General features: G+C 35.0%; 2 protein-coding genes across 3 annotated transcripts; one reads left to right on the top strand and one right to left on the bottom strand.

Moving 5' to 3' along the window:
* On the bottom strand, window positions 1–23,199 carry LOC120350896. Of its 2 annotated transcripts, XM_039426115.1 has the most exons (4): window positions 22,719–23,199; window positions 3,013–3,061; window positions 1,433–1,600; window positions 1–79 (listed from the first exon to the last, which is right to left on the bottom strand). In XM_039426115.1, exons 1-4 carry the CDS (start codon window positions 23,031–23,033, stop codon window positions 24–26), a joined length of 588 nt encoding a protein of 195 aa, XP_039282049.1. In that variant the 5' UTR covers window positions 23,034–23,199; the 3' UTR covers window positions 1–23. The 2 variants fall into 2 exon arrangements, with proteins under 2 accessions (XP_039282049.1, XP_039282048.1); XM_039426114.1 differs by lacking the exon at window positions 1–79 and having other exon boundaries at window positions 1,252–1,600.
* Window positions 16,708–18,728, top strand: LOC120350897. Its single transcript, XM_039426116.1, has 4 exons — window positions 16,708–16,952; window positions 17,510–17,611; window positions 17,807–17,908; window positions 18,589–18,728. The coding sequence occupies exons 1-4, from the start codon at window positions 16,850–16,852 to the stop codon at window positions 18,663–18,665; spliced, it is 384 nt and encodes a 127-aa protein (XP_039282050.1). The 5' UTR covers window positions 16,708–16,849; the 3' UTR covers window positions 18,666–18,728.
* Window positions 23,200–23,750: the final 551 nt, after the last annotated feature.

Below are 23,750 nucleotides of genomic sequence, written 5' to 3'. Positions count from 1 at the left end.
GTCTTTGTCTGAATCAACAATACTCAGCGTAGATGGTGGTGATGGTATTGATCAGTTGACGAGGTGTCCTTGGTTGTTCCTAAAACAAAAATAAACAATATTTTGTAACTTCAATTGAAGAGAAAATACAGAGTAAGAGTCTTCCCTGAGAATACATTACTTTTCTCAAAATGGATTTCTTATCATTTGGAATGGGAATTAGATTTCAAATATATTCTCAGAGGATCAGTTTTTATATATTCATTCTGTTCAATACAAATCAATATACAGAGTGAGTCATATGTATGGAAACCCCTCAATCAGAAGATTGTTGTAAATATAATACTGCAACTTTCAGGATATGTTATTGGTAGAATACTCTACCTTTTTACGTACAACTGAATTTCAACCAAATTGCATTAGGGGGTGACTTAGGAGTTGTAACTCGAATATTTTAAATGTAGACACCTATTGTGTTGTAAGTCATTTCAAATGCCTTTTTAAAACAAGTAAGATGTCATCAATAAAAAAGTTCTATGATGCTTGTATTCGAAATGGCGGCTGATTGAAGTTTCAAGTAAAAACTGAATATTCATAGTGTTAACAAACTATAATTAATATTCATAGTTTCAAGTGAAAACTAAAACCTCAATCAGTAGCTATTTTGAATACAAGCATCATAGAACTTTTCTTATTGATACTATCTTTCTTGTTTTCAAAAGGCCTTTAAAATGACTTGCCACACAATAGGTGTCTACATTTAAAATATTCGAGTTACAACCCCTAAGTCACCCTTAATGAAATTGGGTTGAAATTCAGTTGTACGGCAAAAGGTAGAGTATTCGACCAAAATCTTATCCTAAAAGTTACAGTATTATATCTATAATAGTCTCCAACTTATTGAAGGGTTCCCATACATATGACTCACTCTGTATAATTTGAGCCATCAATTTGCAATTATTTGTTACAAAAAATTGTTTACAAAATAGTTGCCATTGTTATGAATTCCGTTTCTATATTCTCAGTGAAAATTTGAAAACCTCAGAAATATTTCATGTTTTTCAGCTCCGTTTTGGTTTGTTGGTTGTATGAATTTTTAGACTTTATGTTATCGAAAATAAGTTCTATCAAATTAGTGTATATTGTCAAAAAATATAGTGAGGTGAGCCTACTTTAAGTCTCCCGACTCCCGTCGTTTAAAGCTGGAATGCTAAAATGATAATTGAACATAATATGAGAAAAGGCAGTTGTTTACCAAGTATAACATTACAATTTACTTTTTGAGAAGATTCCATCCTTTACTCTGTTGACTGTATGTATGACAGAATAGCTGGTTTCATATAAGTTATTTGAACTGAATATTGGTTTCTTTAAGCTGCATAAATTATGAAACTCAGGAAGAAGTGCTTATCTAAGTTCCTCTCAAGCATTGATTCATCTTGAAGATATTCACTGTGAGGCTTCTGAAGCATTGATTTGCCTGGAAGATCTTCACTGTAAGGCTTATCAGGCATTGACTTGTCAGGAAGATGTGTTGTGGAAGGTTTCTCAGGCACTGATTCGTCTGGAAGATCTTCACTTGGAGATCCAATGGGAATGTGGTTTGCACCATTTCCATATCCTGAAAAATAATATAATAATCTTATATAATGTAATATTAAAATCATTTAGGAATTTGATTAATCAATAAAAATATGAATTAAGATTAAATTTATTATTAATTATGAACTCTAAATTATAATAAGGGTGTAGCACTTTAAAATATATTATATTATCAATCATTAGAAGGGTGGCTACAAGAAGTATGTTTTACCAAATGCTGCCACTTGTTTAGCGGGATGTATATAATGATTTTAATTTTCAATTTTGATTCACCACCTACTTACATCTCTGGGATGAGTGGCAAATCAATCAGTAAAATAATTCATTTGACAATCATCCTCTTCACTGGGAATTCCTCCAATGAATAGAGTAGATTGACCGATTCATTAAAAATAATTGACCAAAGCGAAGCTGAGGTCTTAGCTTCAACTCTATCGGATTTTGTATGTTTGCTTGTACCGCAGTATCGCAGTCGCAAGTATTAGTCATTGTCTAATAAAATATTTGGTATACAAGTACTTCGAAACAAGAGGCGTCGACATATATATTATGAGACTTTTTGAGGATAATACGAAAGGAAAAGGAGTCTCCATCGAACGCCAATATTACCATAAAAATCTGACTATAGAATCATTACTGTAATCATAAATCAGCTATCGATTGGATTAATAATATTGTAATATTAATTACAATTAATATTAATTGGACGCGTGCAATTAATTTCTCAATTTAACTTAGTAAAATTCAGCTGTTGTGTGGACTATTAGTTACATGCAATGACGCATGCAATTAATAACTGAAATTAACATAGTATTTTCTCTCGACCTTTCTCTGCTTTCAACTCGGGCTGACCTGTTGCCAGTACGTCTTGAAGGAGATTAGCTTCTAATGTTAGTATTTTTGATACACCAACCCCAACAGCCATTAGTCTTTTTCACACAGATATCTCGCCGACAGTGTGGACAGAGGAGGCTGTGGTTTACCACTGCGCGAGGTCTACTTTTCACAGAACTACTATTAATGTGATAATCTTTCTCTCCACAAAACTCTCTCCATTAATCATAAACACCTATGTCCACACTTGGTCGATGCACTTTACGCATGCGTTTCATCATTCGATTTTACGCCTGATTTTAATAGGATGCGTGAAGCGCTAGACGAAAAGCAAAACGAACATTGAGACAAAACGAAAGTCGGAAAGAAAATTGTTCAAGTATGGATATAGCTGATGATTGATCATTCTCAGGGAGAGAAAATTCCGAGTAATTAAATATAATGCTAGAATGTTTTTATAGATAAGATTTTACCATGTTACTTTATGTATACTACTGTACTTTATGTACGGTAGCGCGCCGTCTCTACCCATCTTGTGGCAATAGAACAATAACAACAAGCTCTAGAGGAGGAATACACATTTCTGAGATAACTTACCTACTTCGATGTTTAATAATGCCAGAGCCTTCTTTCCCCTACTGCTCTCCTGAAATAAAGGAATAATTGGCTATTGTAAGCATTATGGAAGAACGGTTCTTTGAATCATTTAAAAAATTGAAAAACTTGTTTATAACGTATCTTTCAATCTATGTTAACATTCACTGTGAATTCCAAATCGATTATTATCAGGTAGAATAAATATAGATAACTATTGATATTAGTCATAGTACTCACGAATAAACCTGAAGTAATTAGATAAGTACCTCTACTATGACAATGATTCCTGTTGAAGTATACGAAATTAGGCATTTCCTTTATTGATTCATTTCTAGTTTGTTAGAGGTATATATTTGCAAGGTGAATAATTAATCATCTTCTATCTCCATTCGAAGGCAGCTTGTAGCCCAGTCAATAAAGGTTTTTTCGATCTGAAAATTGAATAAAAGCTGAATCTCTCACCATCGATAGAACCCTCCCAGAGGGTCATTCTCCCAAAAGTCCCAAGAAATCCCCCTGGAGCTTTCCCCCCTTGCCCCCCTCAAAGTTGAAAAATGCAGGTAATCACGGGAAATCAATTATCTCTGTAACCATTGATCGGAAACAGTTCTTTTATACGTCATTCGATTCGATTCCTCACATTATGGACTACAATATTAGCTATATTCATTTTTTTCAATAAAACGAACAGTTTTCTTGATGAAATAATATATATGTGAAAATTTAGGAAGTTTGCGATTTGATTTTTTTTTGTTTTCTCCGATTAACTTCGAAGCAGGTAATTTTAAAGAAAAATGAGACAAATAATTAATGTAGCCACTCTCATTGCGAACTCATTGATGTATATTGGTATAGATAGATAGATAGATAGATAGATAAAGAATTTTATTGATACTCATAACAAAAAGCACAATTACAATTCCAAAGCAATAACAAAGATTCAATTGGCATGGCACATGCCGTCAGCCAGAGTTGGTAGTTTATCTGTATCATATCATATCAATTTTTTGATAAGCTTATTTCTCGGATCAGTTCTAAATTATTTCGGACAACATCTTATCGATACTCTCTATGCATTCAATCGCTCCGAATGAAAGCTATCAATTTTAGAAAAGAAAAATTCATCATCAGACCTTAGCGCATCATATAATTATTCTAAATGGCAGCAAGACTTCTCAAATCATTCACCCAATAAATACATTTAGTTTGATTTGCATGTATAAAAATGAGAAAGAGAGACACAAAAAAATAAAAAATAAATAAATGAATGTATACAACTGTATCTCTAATTACATAAATTACAATAATTCTACGGTAGACTACTATAAATGTCATGGGATATAACCCTCATGTTGTTCTTAGTAATTGAACTCTGAAACCAATTGCTCCCGATACTTCAAAGCCTCGTCAATATAGCCCAACAATCTTCTCCAGTTTTCACCATTCAGGTATCTAAGTATAGTTTCCTCTTCTATAATCCAGCGACCGAACCATTTCATCCGAAACTCTCCCAGTACTGCGCATCGACCCAAGAAGTGGCATGTGTCTTCTATCTCCCTGCTATTGCAAAGTGAACATATATAGCTGTTATCATTCCTATCTACCCTGAAATTCAGAGGTAACAGGGACCCTCTCACTCTGAATATCATACTAATAAAACGTCTCTTGTTTTCGTCATTAATATAATCTCTTCCAATTGTATGTGACGCTCTTAGTCTCTGATACATTGAGTGGAACTGCGAAGTTGCGGCCCTATTCCACCAAGTTTCTATCAATCTGTCACGTATCCGTTCAATGATAATTTCACATCCATTTCTCCATAAACTCGGCTGGGTAACTGGATCAATCCAGTCCATATTGTATTGCACATACAAATGTTTCCAATCCTTGTACCATCCACATTTGCTTTGCGCCATCAATCTTGTTATTCTTCCTGTGAATCTGAACTCAGGTAGGTTTATAGTCTTTACTATATACTTCACATTCATTCTCAAAGTATCTAGCCATAAAACGCCCTCCCCACTCTCCAGATATAATATATAATTATATCATTGGTGTGTTCATTGGTAAGCAAAACAGTCTTTTAAGAAAGAATCTATGAAAGCATTCTAGTTGCTCTCTCTGTTGGTACCCCCATACCTCTGCGGCATATGTAACCGTGGCCTTGCTAACCGCATTAAAAACTTGCCGTTTCGTTGATACTGGGACATCATTGTTTGTAATTAACTTCCCCCACAAACTATTCACACCATATTTTGCTGCTGACACTTTAGCTTTGAAGTGACTAGTCAATGATAGTGCGGATGTGAATGTAACACCTGAGTACTTGTATTCTTTGACTACTTCTATAGGCTCCTCTCCAAACCTTCACTTCTCATTCTTGCGCAATCTACCCCCCTTCCTGAATACCATCATTTTTGACTTATCTCCATTCACTGTCAAGTTCCAGCGGCTACAATAATCCTTCAGTCTGTCAAAAATACTTTGCATTTTATGAATACTGTCGGTGAATATTACTAAGTCATCCGCATAAAGATGTGCGTTCATATCGTGACCTCCAATCCTTAGGCCTCCACCGATACATTCACAGATATCATATGTAAATATGGAGAATAAAATCGGGGACAACAAACAGCCCGGTTTTAAGCCGCTTTCAAACTGAATATCTTCTGTCAGCCCTTTCTCGCACCACACAGCAGATGATACATTATCATACAAGCCTCTCATCATTTGGACAAACTTATTCGATACACCTATCTCTAATAATCTATAAAATAATGCTTCTCGATCAATCGAGTCGAAGGCAGATTTGAAATCGACGTAGAAACAGTATACTCTTCTATTCTTTTCTGACACAGAATATTTAATCAAATTATACAGAACATTAATGTTATCCACAGATGAGTATCTTTTTCTGAAGCCGGCTTGATTCTCCCTAATGGTGTTTGTATGCTTCACATATTTTTCCAGCCTATTCAATAAACATCCCACAGAAATTTTATAAATTGAGTTTGTGAATGATATGGCTCTATAATTCTTGGGATCTCTCGAGTCCCCTTTCTTATCCAGTGGGAAAATCATTGACTTTTTGAAGGCATCTGGGGCTATACCTGCTTCGTAAACTCTATTAAAAAATTACACATTAACTGGTTATATGCTGCAGGTGCTATTTTATAAAACTCGCCAGAAATTCGATCTTCAACTGGAGCCTTTCCATTTCTCAATTTTTTCAATGATAAGTTGACTTCATTTATATCAATAGTCCTGTCCAGAAACTCATTTTTGCTGAAGGGCTCCGCGTACAACGTTGGGCCACTCGACCGTGAGGGATTATAAAACACTTTATAATGACATACCCATTTCTCAACATTTCTCTGGCTTTATATTTACATTTTTGACTGTGTTTGATCCTTTAAATTCAAGTACTAATTCCCAGAAATGTTTTGAGTCCCGTACTGATTTCAGTTTTGTTTTCACCTGCTCCCAGTAAGCATTTTTCTTAATATTACAAGTTTCCTTGTACTCCTTAACCACCGCCAAATAGTCTTTTTTAACTTGCGTGGAGATGGTTCTCCTAAATATTTTCAGAAGGGAAAACATCCTATCTCTTATTTTTTCGCACTGTCTGTCATACCAGGCGTTTTTCTTGAATTTATTATTTGTTTGATTGGACTCATTTTTGAAGTTAGTGGCGTCATATATAAGCTCCCTCAACTTAATACTAGCTTCATTTATATTCTCTGGCAATAATACATTTCTACATCTGAGATCTAATTTCTCTATAAATAAACTATTTCCGTTTTTTCTACTCCAAAATAATTTTGGTGCTATTGGCAAACAACAATTATTCTCTAGAGGTTCACTACATTCACAGTTAACGGTCAAACATAAGGGCAAATGATCCGAGAAGCTCGCTGGTATGAGACTAAAATATTTTGCTAAACTTAAACTATCTAAACCAACACAACATGGGTCGATTACTGACGCTCCTCTATTATTAATAAATGTGAATTCTCCCAAAGCATCTCCCATCACTGGGGCAAATAAGCTCCACTCTTTCAAAAAACTTTTCAAGGCTGCTCACCTTAACGTACAATCCCTCAGTTGCCACATTGATGAACTCAGAGCAATCTTCCGTTTTCAGGACTTCAATATAATCGGAATTTCCGAATCATTTTTGAAGCCTAGTATTTCATCAAATTTTGTTGCATTGCCTGGATATAATCTTTTCCGGAATGATAGATTAAATAAAGCTTGTGGGGGTGTAGCAATTTATGTGAAAGATGGTATCAAAACAAAAGTTTTAATCACATCTAAACAAGAGTATTGTTCCAGACCAGAGTTTATGCTACTTGAATTATCCTTATCTAGTAATGATAAATTACTCGTTGGTATCTGTTATCGCCCACCAAAAATAGGTCATTTCACAGATTTCGAAAATGCCTTGCTTTCTCTTATGCCTTGTTATAACCGTATACTAGTTATGGGGGATATGAACACCGACTTGAACATGACGAATCGTAACTTTGACTACTTTCAACTGACTACAATTTTCCAATGCCTAAACATGACTATTTTACCCCTCGATCCAACTCATCATACTAATGAATCAGACACACTCATTGACCTTCTCATTGTTAGTGATCCCAATGAGGTTGTTCAAGCAGGCCAAATCTCAGTCCCAGCTATTTCTAGACATGATTTGATCTACTGTGTACTTTCCCATAAGATACCCAAGCCAGAACAGAAAATTATCACTTATAGAGACTTCAAAAACTTTCATGAAGCCGCCTTCCTACCTGATGTGGCTCAGACTCCATGGCATCAAATTGAAGCATTACCCTCAGTTGATGACATGGTCAAGACTTTCGAGAATTGGACTTTGACTTTGTATGACAAACATGCACCTTATGTGACAAAGAGGATTAATAGAAAACGACGAGTACCGTGGATGACTGAAGACATACTTAAGATGATGGGACGTAGAGACAAAGCACATAGAAAATTTAAAAAGAGATTTGACTTGGACAGTTTGATAGAGTATAGGAGCCTTAGAAATAGGGTTAAACAGGAATTACGGAGCTCAAAGATTAGATATTTGAAATCGTTTATGACAAACAATAGACAAGACTCTAAATCACTTTGGAAGGGAATAAAAGAATTCGGGCTTGGCAAACAGAAATCGAATTCACAAATTGACTTACCATTGAATAATATAAATGACCATTTCGTTTCACACTCTAACCAACGCGACGAAGTTGTCATTGCTAATCATATAGATGATCTTGAAGAGCAGGTTACAAACTTAGATTTACCAATCACTGATCAATTTCATTTCCATCCAATCTCAGAAGAAGACACTTTCAGAGCAATTCAATGTATTCATAGTAATGCTACGGGTGTAGACAAAATTCCTATTAAATTTATCAAGAAGATGTTATTTGCTGTTTTACCAACCATTACATACATTTTCAACAAGTCACTTGAAGAAGGCATTTTCCCTGAAAACTGGAAGTTTGCTCTGGTTCGCCCTCTAAATAAAGTTCCATCACCCAATAAAGTTGAGGATTTTAGACCAATCAGTATTTTACCTGCATTGTCCAAAGTGCTAGAAAGACTCATTCATGCTCAAGTTGTAAAATTTCTAGACAACAATAGTAAGCTTCATAACTTTCAATCAGGCTTTAGAAAATTCCATTCAACTGAGACAGCTCTGCTTCGTGTCACTGATGATATAAGGTTAGCTATGGACCAAAGAAAATGCACCATCCTCACCCTATTTGATTTTTCTAAAGCATTCGATACTGTTGATCATACAGTCCTTCTGAATAAGTTGGCTATTCTTGGTTTCAGTCACAACTCGTCAGTTTGGTTTAAATCCTATCTATTAGGTAGGAAACAATGTGTATCTGTCGGTGACAGAAAGTCAACTTGGAAAAACGTTATGCATGGAGTACCACAAGGTTCAATTTTAGGCCCTCTCCTCTTCACTTTGTATGCTAATGACCTTTCTTCCATTATCAAATTCTCCAGTTTCCATACTTATGCAGACGACCTTCAAATCTATTTAAGCTGTCCCATAACAAAAATTAATGAAACAGTTGGAATAATGAATCAGGATATCAATTCGATAGTGGAATGGACAAAGAAAAATGGCCTTAAGCTTAATCCCATCAAAACACAACCCATTATAATTGGATATTCTCGTCTTATAAACAATATTGACCTTGAATCGATTCACAAAGTTAGTGTAGACGGTAATGACATTCCTTACTGTAGCTCAGTTAAAAATTTAGGCATTATTATGAATAATACTCTTGACTGGTCAGAACAAGTGAACAAAACTTGTAAAAAGGTATTCTCAGCCATGCATGCATTGAAGAAAATGCGCGATATCCTCCCTAGAAACATTAAATTATTATTGGTTCAATCTCTCATCTTCCCACATTTAATGTATTGTAATTCTGTTCTTAATGATATGCAAGTCACTCTGAATGATAAACTACAGCGTTGCCAAAATTATTGTCTACGTTTCGTCTTCTCTCTCCAACGCCATGATCATATCACCCCAGCCCACATTGCTAGTTCAACATTGAAGCTTCCCGATCAGAGGCTTTTTCGAATAGTCAAGCTTGTTAGAGATATCTTGAAATACGGTAATCCGAACTATTTTAAAGATGATTTCAAATTTGTCTCTGAAGGTAGGAGGATAGATGCTTCACATACTAGAACCGGAGAAAGTACTTAAGGATACCCAATCATCGAACTACTATTTTAACAAAATCCTTCTTAGTCAGTGCCTGTCGTGCATGGAATACACTTCCTGTTTCTATCAGGTCTATCGAGAGCCGAGCGAGCTTCAACCTGACTTTAAAAAAACATATTTTGGAACAAATGACTGAAACTGTCCGGCCCTAGAACGATCACATGACAACCATCCCTCACCCATTCCACCAATATAAACCTTTAAACCATGTTATATAACGAATTGTTTATATATATATATATATATATAATATATATATATATTATATATATATATTATATAACTCATGTTATTTCAATTATCCACTGCATACTGCTGTATATTACTGAAATTTGATAACCCTGATCTACTTTCAGCCTACTTCATTTTATTAATCAATTATTTGATCTTATCTACCTATATAATTATTTACTTTATCAATTTTCTGTTTTTTTTCTCTTCAATATTCATATTGATTAAAACTTTTACAATATTTCCATTAATAAATAAATCCTTAGTTTAAATAACGAAATTAACGTTTTGGTAGAGAGTTAGTGGGGAGGATATTTTTAATATTCTTCCCAAAGAATGGACATTGATATGTCCAAAGCTCCGCCAATTTATGTAGATGCATAACAATATGATTATTATCTATAGTTATTATATTACAAATTGCTTTTTCATATAATATACAGTTCAATAGTTATTTTCTTAGTCTATATTATGTAATTCATCTATAACTTTGCTGTATTGTAGCTTACTTATAGTGACTTACTGTAGTGCCAGTATATATTGTAATCTACATAAATAAAGTACTCAATCAATCAATCAATCACTCTACCATTTAATATAACAAAATTAAACTCCTCACAAAGGTTTATAATTTTTCTCCCTTTTCTATTAAACACTTTATCTTTAGATGTGCGCTCATACTCTATATCTGTGCTATCAATTGAGATTTGAGTTGGCAAGCACTGCGCCTCTCCCACCCGGCCATTCATATCACCTACATTAATCATACTACTAGTCTCATAACAGGAGACCAAGAAATCATACAGAGCACAGTAATCAAATTCCCATTCACTCTCTAGACCTCCACTCAAATAAACTGGAACTATGCACAAATTATTTTCCAACATAAATAAAACTTCTCTTCCATTTGATTTTTCTATCCTTATAGAGTTTTTCCACCTGTCCCTAAAGGCTATTAGTTGTCCCTTCTCAGCTCTACCAAATCTACTATCCCTTGTAGCAAACTCCCATGAGAAAATATATCCTTTCAAAAAATGTTCATAAATAATTTGTTTTCCTTCCTCTATGAAAGTTTCTAACAACACAAAGCATTCATTTTCCCTTAATAAATTGAATAGTTCAAAGTGACACTTACTCTTTAATCCTGCTATATTATAAACTAAAATGTTCAAGTCTTTTGTATATTGTGAGCCTACAAGCTGGCTGACGGCATCACCTCAGGCCTCCTCATTCCTTTCTGCCGACACCATCACATTATTCGCCGATCTGCGTAGTATACTATTGACAGTCTCTCCATCACATCCCAGCACTTGTAGTTTATCCTCGCCACTGTGGGTGCCGCATTTCAGTCCGTTCTCATCCCATCGAAACGCCACGTTGCCGACTATTAGACGATCATGCTGCACAATCACTCGCTCATCCGGTTGCACTTTCCATATTTCTTGGTATATTGGTATATATTTGCGATTCAATTTGACGCTGTGGAAGGGGAACCCCCCAAAGCAGCTGACTCCCTTCATCATTGTAAACAGATTATAGTAGGCCTACTGCTTTCTACATTGCATCTCATTTACACTATGGCGCTCGAAACAATTAATTTTAAAATGTAAAAAACCAATGCGTACCCGTACTGGCAAAACTCACCAAGTCAAAAACTACAGTTTTGAGTTATAGGCACATAACACTTGGTGAGTTTTGCCTGACTACCAAACAGCAAATATTGCTCACCATTTCCTAAAATTTAGGGAATAAATCAATAATGTTATCACTATCCATTAATAATTAGTTTGTGGGAAGCAAAACTCACGAAATATGTTTAGTGAATTATTATGCTTGATGAAGCTCTGTATTCATGAGGATGAAAACTCATTAATGATGGTTAGTGAAAATTGCTAGGCGATTCCTTGAAAACGAAAGGACTTTGGTGAATTTTGCCAGACAAGAAAAATGTGTCTAGCAGCTTAGTGAGATCTAATAAAGTGGAAAAATAGAAATAGTAATTAAAGATATGACTTGGTGAGTTCTGCCTACTCAAAGAACTACATTTTTTAACCTATCGAAATACATTACTGAAAATGAGCATTTTTGTAGTTAGTGAGTTTTGCCAGAACGGGGACGAATGTATAAATTATAAAATGTAAAACCAACATTTTCAATTTTCAACATTTTCTACTGGAGTAAAACATCGATATAAAATAAAGAAGAGCTCATCATAACCACAAAATACTTGTACTAGGATTCACTTGAACTAACTCTCTTCAACCCTTCAACGATCACATCAATGATCAATGAACTAGAATGGAAGAATGGTATAAAAACTATAAAATTGATAATCAGGTACATTTTTCAAATAACTTCACCCAACTAAATCTGTGAATGCCAAGTCATAAGAGATCATGTTCAATAGATTTAATTCGAATGCCTCAACATATAAATAGAAATTGATCTATTCTTTTGGTGCCCGAATCAAAATCAATATCAATCAACATAACTCGACATCGAGAAAAGCTTCTGCCAACCTTGTAATGCCAGTATGATTCTGCTCATGCTTTATATTACTTCTATTGATAAAAATCTCATTAAGGCCCGTGTATACCGTAATGAACGACAAGATGCAAGTGGAGTTGAAGAATCGATGTGTTAACAAATAATAGAAGATGATGAATCATCTTTCAATTTTATACGGTAGGCTACTTTGTACTTGGTTCATGATTATTTATCTCAACGTTTAATGCCCCACTGTTTTGTTCCGTAGAAAGAAGAGGACGCAAAATGAATAAGTAATTTATGATTAGAATAGTCTGATTAAAGAGAATAGTTAAACGGTTGTAATATTTGAGGTTATGATTCAATGATAGATATTTGTAGGTTAGATTGGTTGATCTTTGTTTAATCGAATTGTCGATATCACCTAAATCGATGTATCGAAGCAGAATGACTAGTATATGGATGGGACAGATTGAAAAAGTTAATTTGCTCAACAGAGGGTTTGTCGGTCTACAAAGGTAGCCGAAGTAAGGGACCTGAATTACTAACTTAATATGGTAGGTGGCTATAATATAGTGAGGTGGGATAAAATTCACTTTAATAATAAAATACAGTGCAACTTGAATCTGCTGAAAATAAATCCTGTTGTCACTATGATCAAACAGAGATAGTAACTTTGGAGTGAACCTTTTCTCCAAGTGATGACCAATATATCCAGAATCCAATACTTGTGCCGTAATTTGGAAAGATATTAGACCGCATGAAACAACAGATAGAATGGCAAATCCATGCGAACCAGGTCTCTGATAAATACTATAGGTTATGTAGCGAAGTGCTGGACCAAAATAGTAAATATTTCGAGTACCGAGTTTAATTCTAACGTTGTCTATACGATCTATTACCTCTCTTTTCAACGTTGATCGGCTGATGATGCGGGATTCACTTCACCTCGGTGTAGCAGGCCGGTGGGAGTCGATTTACTATTTGATTCTGTGGGATACTCCCAATGACAGAATTTATTACTTGATAAGAAAAACGACTACCACTTACCACCAGAATAGATAATAGTCTAATGATAGATACTATACTCGCTACTGTCTGGCTATTGCAAAGCAGGACGTGTCCTGAATGATCAATGTGTGTCAGTCGAGAAAGAACGAATTTGGAGGTAAAATGAAGTAAATCCAGTTTAACAAAACGGTAATATGGATATATTCTGAGAGATAAACTGTTACAGCAAATATGGAATAAATTAATGAACAAATTATGTGAATAATAATTTTCAATAGATACAAAATAAATGTTGGTTGATAGTAGATTTGGATCTTTAATTTATAAATATTATATAGAAAGTTCGGTATTCTTCAATTAAACAAAATGAAATGGATAATAGCCCTTGGAAAGGGTCATAAACTGAACTAGTTCAACAAGAAAAAACAAGTTAATATGAAATATGATTCAGAAAATAGAATAAATTAATAATAAAATTATTCTCAGGGAGTGGTTTCGCCTAAGGAAAATAGACCTTTTGGCTGAGTACAGCGTGGATAGTTAAATGTATTTAATATTATAAAAATTAATTATGATAAGTTTTGTACCCTTAAAACTATAGTCATGACTTTTCTAAATGAACGAATTTATGCGCTGTACAATTTTTGCAGATTTATGGGGATCCCCTTTTATATATTCGAACAACTTACGCAGACTTTTGTTTCCGTTTTTTGGTTTTTCGAAATATATTCGGCCGTAGAATAGATCGTTCCGGCTGGGTCCTTCCACGTGGCGAAAAATGTTGAACAGACTTCACTGATATGATTTCAGGGTTTATTTGAATGAAAATTAAAAATCTTAATATCACAATTATTATAGGAACTTTGGAACAACTTTTTAAAAAACAGAAAAACGAAGATTAAGTTACATGAAACAGAAATTAAAGCTTTGAAACAATTAGGTATGTGGACTAGGTCTGCATCCTACCGATGATCCTTGCAAAATGGCCTCGAGTCTTCCTCTTCCAATTTTCACTTCAATTTCTTCTCCAAATTTTATCTTGCCAAATTTACATATTAATTCGGGATTGGTCCGATTCTGTGACGTAACCAATACGCCGAATGGGTGGTGTCACTGTGTCCAACTTTAAAGCTTTAAAAAATATGGTGAAATTCCTGATTTGAAGTTGTTCCAAATTATCATATAGTTTTTTATAATTATAATAATACATAAATAATAGAATTCGTCTATGATGATATTTTTAAATTGGTTTCAATGAACAGCTAATAATTATAGAACATAGACATGCTAGTATAAGATACAGTAGACAAGGGTATATATGTTTATAACAATAACGAATATCATAATAAATAAATATTTCTTTCTATTGTTTTTTATACGCTAGAATATCGACCCTCAAACGTCATATATGGCTAACCTAATTTGTTCATATATTTTTAACAAGTATATTTTTCTTTGTAGTTTAAAATAAATAAATATTCGGGCTTATTTGGCCTAGAAACGAAAGTATAAGAATGAAAAATTTAATAATATATTATTTCTTTGATCGATGTTTAGTTGAACTGCCTTCTCAATTTGCTACTTGTTAATGAGCTAGCCTTGGTTTGTTTCGGGGTTATGTTTTCATTTCGAAACTAACCTTCAAATATAACTTTACTGTTCTAATCCATTGGCATATAAACATATATGGTTTTTTCCATTGACTAATTTTTTGGAAGGCATACAATTACAGATTTATTATTTCTTGCCTGGTAAGTTAGATAACAATCGTCTATCGACCTCAGATAAGATTATATGTTTCTACGGTGATAGAAGCTATTCCGTTCTTGTACTGGCCTATGAATAAATTTATTTTGTATTTTGAGGGTTGTACGATCATTGGTACATCACAATATATATATATATATTATATATATATATATAGATATATATATATATATATATATATATATATATATAGACTATATATAAATATTTACTATTTATCATGTAATAGTATGATTATTTTATCGGTTGCAAACAATATCTTTGTCTGTCATAGAATGCATGATTAAGCACATATATAACAACAGAATGATGAGTTGATTATCACATTTCATTCAAAACATAGACAGCAATATGATGACCGTATTGTAATAGTGGCATTATAATTCATTCACGTAAGAAATATTGATTTCCTGAACCGGCAATGAAAGCTGAATAAAATTCCATAATCAACTTAGTTGAATCTAAAAAAAAATTAATATTTAGAATTTAGAGAATTAAAAAGTCTCAGCACATGTAAAAACAATAGACGAAATTGAATGTTTCGAGCGTCATAGTGTAAATAAGATGCAACTTAGAAAGCAGTACTATTTTAACTGTTTACTACGGTAAAGGGAGTCAGCCGCGTCGGCTGTTTCCCCTTCCACAGCGTCAAATCGGATCGCAAATACATAAAAATACACATCAATGGATTCGCAATGAAATCAACGACATTAATTATTTGCCTCATTTTTCTTTAAAATTACTTGCTTCGAAGTTAATCGAAGAAAACAAAAAAATCAAATCGCAAACCCCCTAAATTTTCTCATATATCGTTGGTTATAAGCACAAACATTGTATGTCCACTTTTTGTCGATTCCGACATTTTTATATATTTGGAAAGCTGAGAGCTTCATCTTTCAGATCATATATATTGTATGTCTATTTTACAATACGAAAAATTCATTAAAAATCATCAAAGGAAAAAGTGCACAATTCGATATGATCTAATTCCACTCTGCACACTCGTAGCATGTCCAATAATTGCAGTACCAGCTGAACAGAGAAGAATACCTTCAGAGCACAGTTATTGTAGATTGGACATGTAATGATTGTGTATGAAAATACTAGATCTACTCTCTCTTGTATATGTTTTGCATCTTATTGTATGTCCAAAAAACACCTGATATCAAGTGCACTCATATAGTATGTCCAACATTAATACGTAAGAGTCTCCAATACTTTTAGAGCACAGATATAGTAAAAGTGAACTTGTAATGATTGTGCAGGAGAATACTAAGTCTACTCTCTCTGGTATTTGTATTCTATCTTGTTGTAGCCTGATCTAATGTGCACTTATATAGTATGTCCAACATTCATTTGCATTCAAGGTTAGGTTTAGGACATACAACATTTGTGCACTACAGATCATAACCTAAACCCATACTAATACACAAACAAGAGCAGAGCATGACAACCATCGTAGAAGTCAGTGCAAGCATCAACTTTCAACCTCTACTTTCTGGCTATTTTGTACTGTAATTATTGTGATCAATAGGCCTATGAAGTTTTATAGATTGAAATTTAGAGAGCTTAGAAATGCTCAGTCGTGGACAGAAAATTTTCAACCTTTTAAAAAACTCTGAACGAGATGGAGACAATAATTATTGTGAACTTGGAAAGCTAACCTCTCCATTCCAAGGTAAGTTCAACTCAACTTTTCAATAATTTCTTTATGGTAAAAAAATATGCCTAAAAGTATAATTTGAAGGTAGGCCTAAAGACCTGAATAGAACTATTCAAACATGCTCATTACATTTAGCTTGGGCATTATGATACAAAAATTGTCTGTTTGCTGTTGATAAGTTACTTTGTTGAGACATGAACTAGGCCTAAACATAGACAGGCTTTTTCTCATAAACTCATAAAGAATCTTAAGACCAAAACTGCAGGTGAAATAATAAGAAGGCTTATCAACCAGTGGCTACCTTATCTATTATCGTCAACTCAACAGGTATAGAATCTTTGTTAGCCTACACTATTAAGTTAAATCCAACTCCTGCTTGAAAATTTTCTACTGTAGCAATTTCATGCCATTATCCCACAATGAATTTTGTAAGATAGTTGATTTCATTTTTTTTTATCTTCAATATTGAATGAAGTTATTGCTAATTCTGTGTTGATTGCTCTGTATGCGTAGGCTATAATGATTGAATTGAGATACATTTATTTGATAAATAAATAAAAATATTGTTACAGACACAGAAGATTGCTTGCTCAACAACATTGAGAGAAATGAGTTGGTTGTAGCATTAAATGAAAAAGAAAATCAGACTGGACAATTACACCTCAATGCAACAGGTATAGAATCTTTATTACACTATCAAGTAATCCATTCAATTGAAATTTCCTTGTTTATAATATTATAGAACTTTATTTTTGCTTCTTGATTTCAGTTTTGCTTTATTGAACTGTTTATTCTTTGTTGTTTGCTCTGTATGTATTGGTCATTGAATCAAGATTTATTTTATTTTAAGAATTGAAATATTGTTCCAGAAACAGAAGAGTCCCTGCTCAAAAACAATGAGAGAGATGAGGAGGTTGCAGACTTACATGCCAAAGAATGTCAGATTGGACCATTACACCTCAATGCAACAGGTACCTATAGAATCTTCTTGAATACACTGTCAAGTAATCCATTCATATGAAATTTCCATGTGCTTCTATTATTTTAAAACTTTATTGTTGCTTCTTGATTTCAGTTTTGCTATATTGAACTGTTTATTCTGTGTTGTTTGCTCTGTATGTATTGTTCATTAAATCAAGATTTATTTTATTTAATGAATTGAAATATTGTTCCAGAAACAGAAGAGTCCTTGCTCAACAACAATGAGATTTATTGACTGTTATTGATTTGTTATTGATTTGATATTGATTTGCTATATTGACTGTTTATTCCGTGTTGTTTGCTCTGTATGTATTGGCGATTGATTTAAGATCTATTCAATTTAATGAATTGAAATATTTTTCCAGAAACAGAAGAGTTATACAAAATAATACACACAGTTGCACACAGAATTAATACTCATTCTCATAAATTCAATGACTTAAAATAATTTTGAAGTAATAGAAGATTCCTCTGTCATCAGCTGGGAGAAAAACTATGTAGAATCTTCATACATTCATTATAGCTATTGAATCCAACTATTTAAAAATGCAGCTTTTTGTTTTTATTGTTTTGATTATATTAATTACAAAACAGTTAGTCCAAGCACTAAATAATGAAGCATTATGTAAGATTTTCAGCCTTTATTCAAGAGCAATTATGGTTTTTTCAGGTGATACCTCCCTCGCATTCGCTACCTCTCAGCCTGCCGCTCTGCTCGGCTCCCCACGCCACGCATCAACCAAATGAGTGGTTGACCCACCCGCCACCAGGGTGCGCCTCAGTCGCCGCCACCCGTTCCTGCGTTTCTATTGGCCGAGCACCGCCGGCCAATAGCAGCGCAGGTGAACTCGGGGACTGTGAATAAAAGGGGGCTACTCAGCTACCCTCGATAGCACTTGCTCACTAGCAGCCTTCCACCGAAGAGCCAGAAGAGATCACCAGCCGAGACCACTACCAGAGACCACTACCAGCCGAGACCACTACCGATACCAGGAGCAGAGCAGCGAGCAGGCCAATGAGGGAACCACGGCGAGACTAACCGCAACCTGAGGTGTCTTCCTTGTCTACTACCCAGCCGATGCCTAGGAGGAACCGAGCCGGCCACTGAATTCAGAAGAGGAGGGCCCTACGTCGGCTTCGCCAGGTGGATGAGAGGCCGAGGCTGTACACCGCCACACCAGCTGCGCCCCAAGACTTAGCGCCCCAGCCTAACAACTGGCGCGCGGTTCTGGATGCGCGGGTTGGGTGCCGAACCGACATCAGAGTGTGTGCAGCGGAAGCCTACGACCCTGCCTGCCCGGGGTTTGACCGAAGGCCCCTTCTAAATGAGGAAGTAGTTGAGGAGGTCCTCTCGGCAGAGATTCGGCACGACCTCTGGCTAGTAGATCACCCGGTCAGCCCTCTCCGTAGCCCGGGTAAACCAGAGTGGAGACTGCGAACCAATGACTTGAGCCCCTGCCGGCCTGCTCTCGCACCAGACGGACCTGCCCGGGACCCTCGCATGGCGTGGTATCGCGCCAGTCAACGACTACTAAACATCTAGCCTGCCTTGGTCCCTTTTAGGGCCACCAGCAAAAATCTTGGTCCCTTTTCAGGGCCACCAGCAACAAACTTGGCCCTTTTCAGGGCCACCAAAAGCCATTTTTTTATACAGTGGTAACAAACCCCTCGCTCAACCCGACTGACTAGCCCAATTGATGAACGAGCCACACCTTCCGCCATATCACAGGTGTTTCAGCACACGAAGGACATGAAGGAAGGCACAATGAAGCAGAACCTGAGAAAACTTCTAATCTTCCAATATTTCAAGGTGGTTTCAACGATCAAAATAGTATTATACTGCTAGGAGAGACCAATTTCGATTTTGATTCCAATAGTGATATGGTAGTTCTGGAAGAAAATACAAATGTTGTAATTGAAGTTGTGAACAATGTTGATATAATGACATTAGAATCTCAAGATAATGTAAATATTTCAGACCTATTCCAAGAACAGCATTCCAACATTCTGAATTGTGATGAATTATATAATTGTGATGAGGAAGGTAGGCTGGTGAATAGTTCAGTAGTTTTGGAAGACAATACAAACATTGTACTTGAAGTAGTGAATGAGGGTGATGCATCGAAATTTAAATTTGAAGATGAGGTGAATAATAGAATAGACGACCTAGTTCAAGGACAGCATATCAAAATTTCAAATGGAGATGAATTAGATGATGAGGAGGCTTCAATAAGTACCGATCAGAACAGAAACTTGGGAGAAGGTAATGTAAATGTAGAACATGAAAAACAAATATCAAGAAAAAGAACGGCAAACCCTGAACTCTGGCAAAGAAATGTAAGAAAAAAGGCCCGACTATTAGGTGAATCCTACATTACAGCTAAAGGAAAGGTTATGCCTCAAAAATGTTTTTCACCTATTGAAAACTGTAATTGTAGATATAAGTGTCATATAAATATTCCTAAAGAACAACAGGAACATCTATTCAAAGAGTACTACGAATTTGGTGAAGATTGTTGTCAAAAGGCGTTTCTTTCTTCTTTAGTGGTCGAAAATCCTGTTTCAAGAAAAAGGAAGAGAAACCCTGAAGAAACAGGCCGAGAAAAAAATAAATCAAGAGTGTACAATTTTCCAGATGGAAAAACATCGAGTTTGTTTGAAGTTCTTTTGCACAGTTTTGCAAATCAGTTTCCAGATTATTGATCTAGCATTGAAGAAATCCTTATCAAGTGGAGTTTACTGTGGAACAGATGGTAAAAAGGGTAGGCCAGCTCCTAATGCAACCAGACCTGAGGTAGTGTGTCAATAAGTGAAGAAGCACATAGATACTTTTCCAAGAACAGGGGCTCATTACTGTCGTAAGAATTCAAAAAAGCTATACTTAGCACCAGAGTTAAACGTGATGGAACTTTACAGACTTTACATCAGTGATTTCTGCCGAAAAGAATGTATTGAAAAGCCAGTGACAGAACAAGTATATCGCTCCATTTTCAACTCATATGAACCTCCATTATCATTCTATATTCCAAAGAAGGATCAATGCTCTAAATGTAACAAATATAAGAATTCTGTCAATAGAGAAGATTTAAAAGAAGAGTACCAATCACACATGCTTCTCAATAAACAAGCAATGGACATGAAAAATGAGGAAATGGAATGCAATGAGAAAGATAGGGTGACAGCTACATTTGATCTTCAAGCAGTATTATCTGTTCCCTTTGCGGGTGATGCACAGATTAATTATAAAGAAAAGCTATCAGTTTATAACTTTACAATTTACGATTCTAGAGGTGAAGGCTTCTGCTATGTTTGGGACGAATGCAATGGTATGAAGGGCTCAAGTGGAATTGGTACTGGATTAATTACATACATGACTAATCTTCCAAGAGAAATCAAACATCTCACAACATTTTCCGACTCTTGCGGTGGCCAGAATCGTAATCAATTCATTGCTTCAGGAATGATGTATGTTGTAAACAAGACTCACATAGAAACTGTAGACTTGAAGTTCATGGAACCTGGTCACTCGTACTTAGAGGCCGACTCAATGCATTCCACAATTGAAAGAGTGCGCAAACACAGGAGAATCTATACTACCCAAGAGTGGGCACTTCTGATTGGAATGGCTCGTAAAAAGCCTAAACCATATAATGTTACAGTTTTTGATTTTGGAAAAATCTTTGATCTTTGCAAACTGGGAAAAAATCATTTTTCTTTAAAATAACTTGCTTCGAAGTTAATCGAAGAAAACAAAAAAATCAAATCACAAACCCCCTAAATTTTCTCATATAATTATATTATTTCATCAAGATAACTGTCTATTTTATTGAAAAAATGAATATAGCTAATATTGTAGTCCATAATGTAAGGAATCGAATGACGTATAAAAGAACAGTTTCCGATCAATGGTTACAGAAATAATTGATTTCCCGTGATTATCTGCATTTTTCATGTTTTAGGGGGCTGGGGAGGAAATCTCCAAGGGAATTTTTCGGGACTTTTGAGAGAATGACCCTCTTGGATGGTTCTATCAATAGTGGGAAATTCAGCTTTTATTCAATTTTCGGATCGAAACCGCTTTTTGGACCTTCATTTACTGGGCTATTGAGAAGAGAGTTTTATTTTGTGGTGCAGTGCTCCAACCACAGAACAATCACTCAATAGTTTTCACTAAAAATCATTTACAAAAATATCAGCTGCCAAAATAAGATCTGTTGATCTATCAACACTCATTTCAATTAGAGGCGCTGTATAAATCAACATTAGCCTATTTGAAACTATAAATACATTCATTTCTGTTCTAAGAATACTATGAATAAACATTCCTATCGAGTTTGAATGAGCTGGAAAGAGAACCTGTAGGTAGTAGGGCTCTATTGTTTTACAGTATATGAATAATTGATTTGAAAATTCAAAGAGCTGCAATATTCTGAATATTCATGAACCTTCCATCTTATTATTATTTTCTCAACATGAAAACAATAAAGAAATCAAGCTTAGAGTATTGAAAATTTGCCCTCGAGGGCACTGAACGGAAGTCAGTAATGAAAAACAGTCTTCATACTTGAATGCATGTTGGCCAAAAATGTAAAGTATTACTAAAGCTTGTTGATTATTATTATAATGAAGCCTATTCATTGAAGATAGATGAACCAAATCAATCAAATGTAAATTTATTCAGTCTTCAGATGAAACTATGCTCTACTGAATCTGCATGATTATTATCAACAATGATCGTAAGGTAATTCATAAATCATTAATTTGTGTCACGACTGGAGAGAAAATTATATTGTCACTTACCGCAATGTATCTTCTCTTTTTGGTGCGTGGCATTGTGTCAGGGTGAAGCAAGGAATCACTTTCTCCAATGTTCGGAAGATCCGATGAAAAACAATTCACCAAAAAAAACAAGAAGCAATGAACGTTTTCGGTGCGAGGATTTGAAATGAAGTACCTTCTTCTGCGACTGACTGAGCTCGATTGAATAGCTCCTGCCAAACCATACTGGTCCGGCCAGAGCATTCGAATCGTAGCGCCAGAATCCCAGACTTCAGTTCTGCCAATAGTAGGCTTGTTTGCGCAAGCGCAGATCGTCCAGCTGTTTTGCCTTGCCATTCTAGTAGTCGTTCAGTCGTTCTTGTATGTCCATTTGTCATTCACTTGTTTTGTCAGCCCGTTGTCTTGTTGCAAGACCGAATTTGTATTTGTAATGTAATTTCGTTCGGAAATTTCTTATAATTGATTGTTTAAGTGTCGTGTGTGTGAATTGAGTATAACAGCATAAATAGTGTTAAATTGAATTAATTTGAATCGGATTTGAATTTTTAAAGAATCCAGTTTGAGCTTCGTTCGAAATACAGTACAGAGCCTGCAAGCAGAACGTGAAAAGGCTGCCTGGAAGCAAACCTTTCTTTTCCCAGATTTCTTTCCACCCTGAATCTGACCAAAACACCTAATAAAGGCTTCGAAGGGCAAGTAGACAAAATTGGATAAAATCTGGTGAGTTTTTGCTCTTTTTTATTGTTCATTAATGCAGAGTTTGGCTGTACAAATAACCTGGCTCAAATTGAAGATTAAATTTTGCCCCTCGTTTGTATTTGATCATTTGACTAGTAAATTACAGTCCTCTAGTAGCTCTCACCTGAGCTTTGTTCAGAACATTCTTGGTCCTCCAAACCGTGATGAATTTAAATTTGTAATTTGTTGATTAATTCACACACATTGGATTTGAGCAGCTTCGTTTTTGTCCAATGTTGGCATGTTCAGAATGGTCTGATCTATGCTCAACTTAGTTTGTTGTAGCCTTGTTCTAAGAGCAAGGTTTCTTGTCAA

This window comes from Nilaparvata lugens, chromosome 4 (assembly GCF_014356525.2).
Source record: "Nilaparvata lugens isolate BPH chromosome 4, ASM1435652v1, whole genome shotgun sequence".
Lineage (NCBI taxonomy): Eukaryota > Metazoa > Arthropoda > Insecta > Hemiptera > Delphacidae > Nilaparvata > Nilaparvata lugens.
Note: the sequence above shows the minus strand (reverse complement) of the source record. Positions and strands in the feature narration are given on the sequence as shown.

Bases quoted from the DNA above. Each gene is read 5' to 3' on its own strand.
- LOC120350897 (XM_039426116.1), top strand. From the start codon at position 16,850: ATGCTCAGTCGTGGACAGAAAATTTTCAACCTTTTAAAAAACTCTGAA. The intron at 17,612-17,806 runs GTATAGAATCTT...ATATTGTTCCAG, and splicing joins ATTACACCTCAATGCAACAG to AAACAGAAGAGTCCCTGCTC. The intron at 17,909-18,588 runs GTACCTATAGAA...TGGTTTTTTCAG, and splicing joins ATTACACCTCAATGCAACAG to GTGATACCTCCCTCGCATTC.
- LOC120350896 (XM_039426114.1), bottom strand. From the start codon at position 23,033: ATGGCAAGGCAAAACAGCTGGACGATCTGCGCTTGCGCAAACAAGCCT. The intron at 3,062-22,718 runs GTAAGTGACAAT...CCTTTATTTCAG, and splicing joins AAAAGAGAAGATACATTGCG to GAGAGCAGTAGGGGAAAGAA. The intron at 1,601-3,012 runs GTAAGTTATCTC...ATTATTTTTCAG, and splicing joins ATTATTAAACATCGAAGTAG to GATATGGAAATGGTGCAAAC.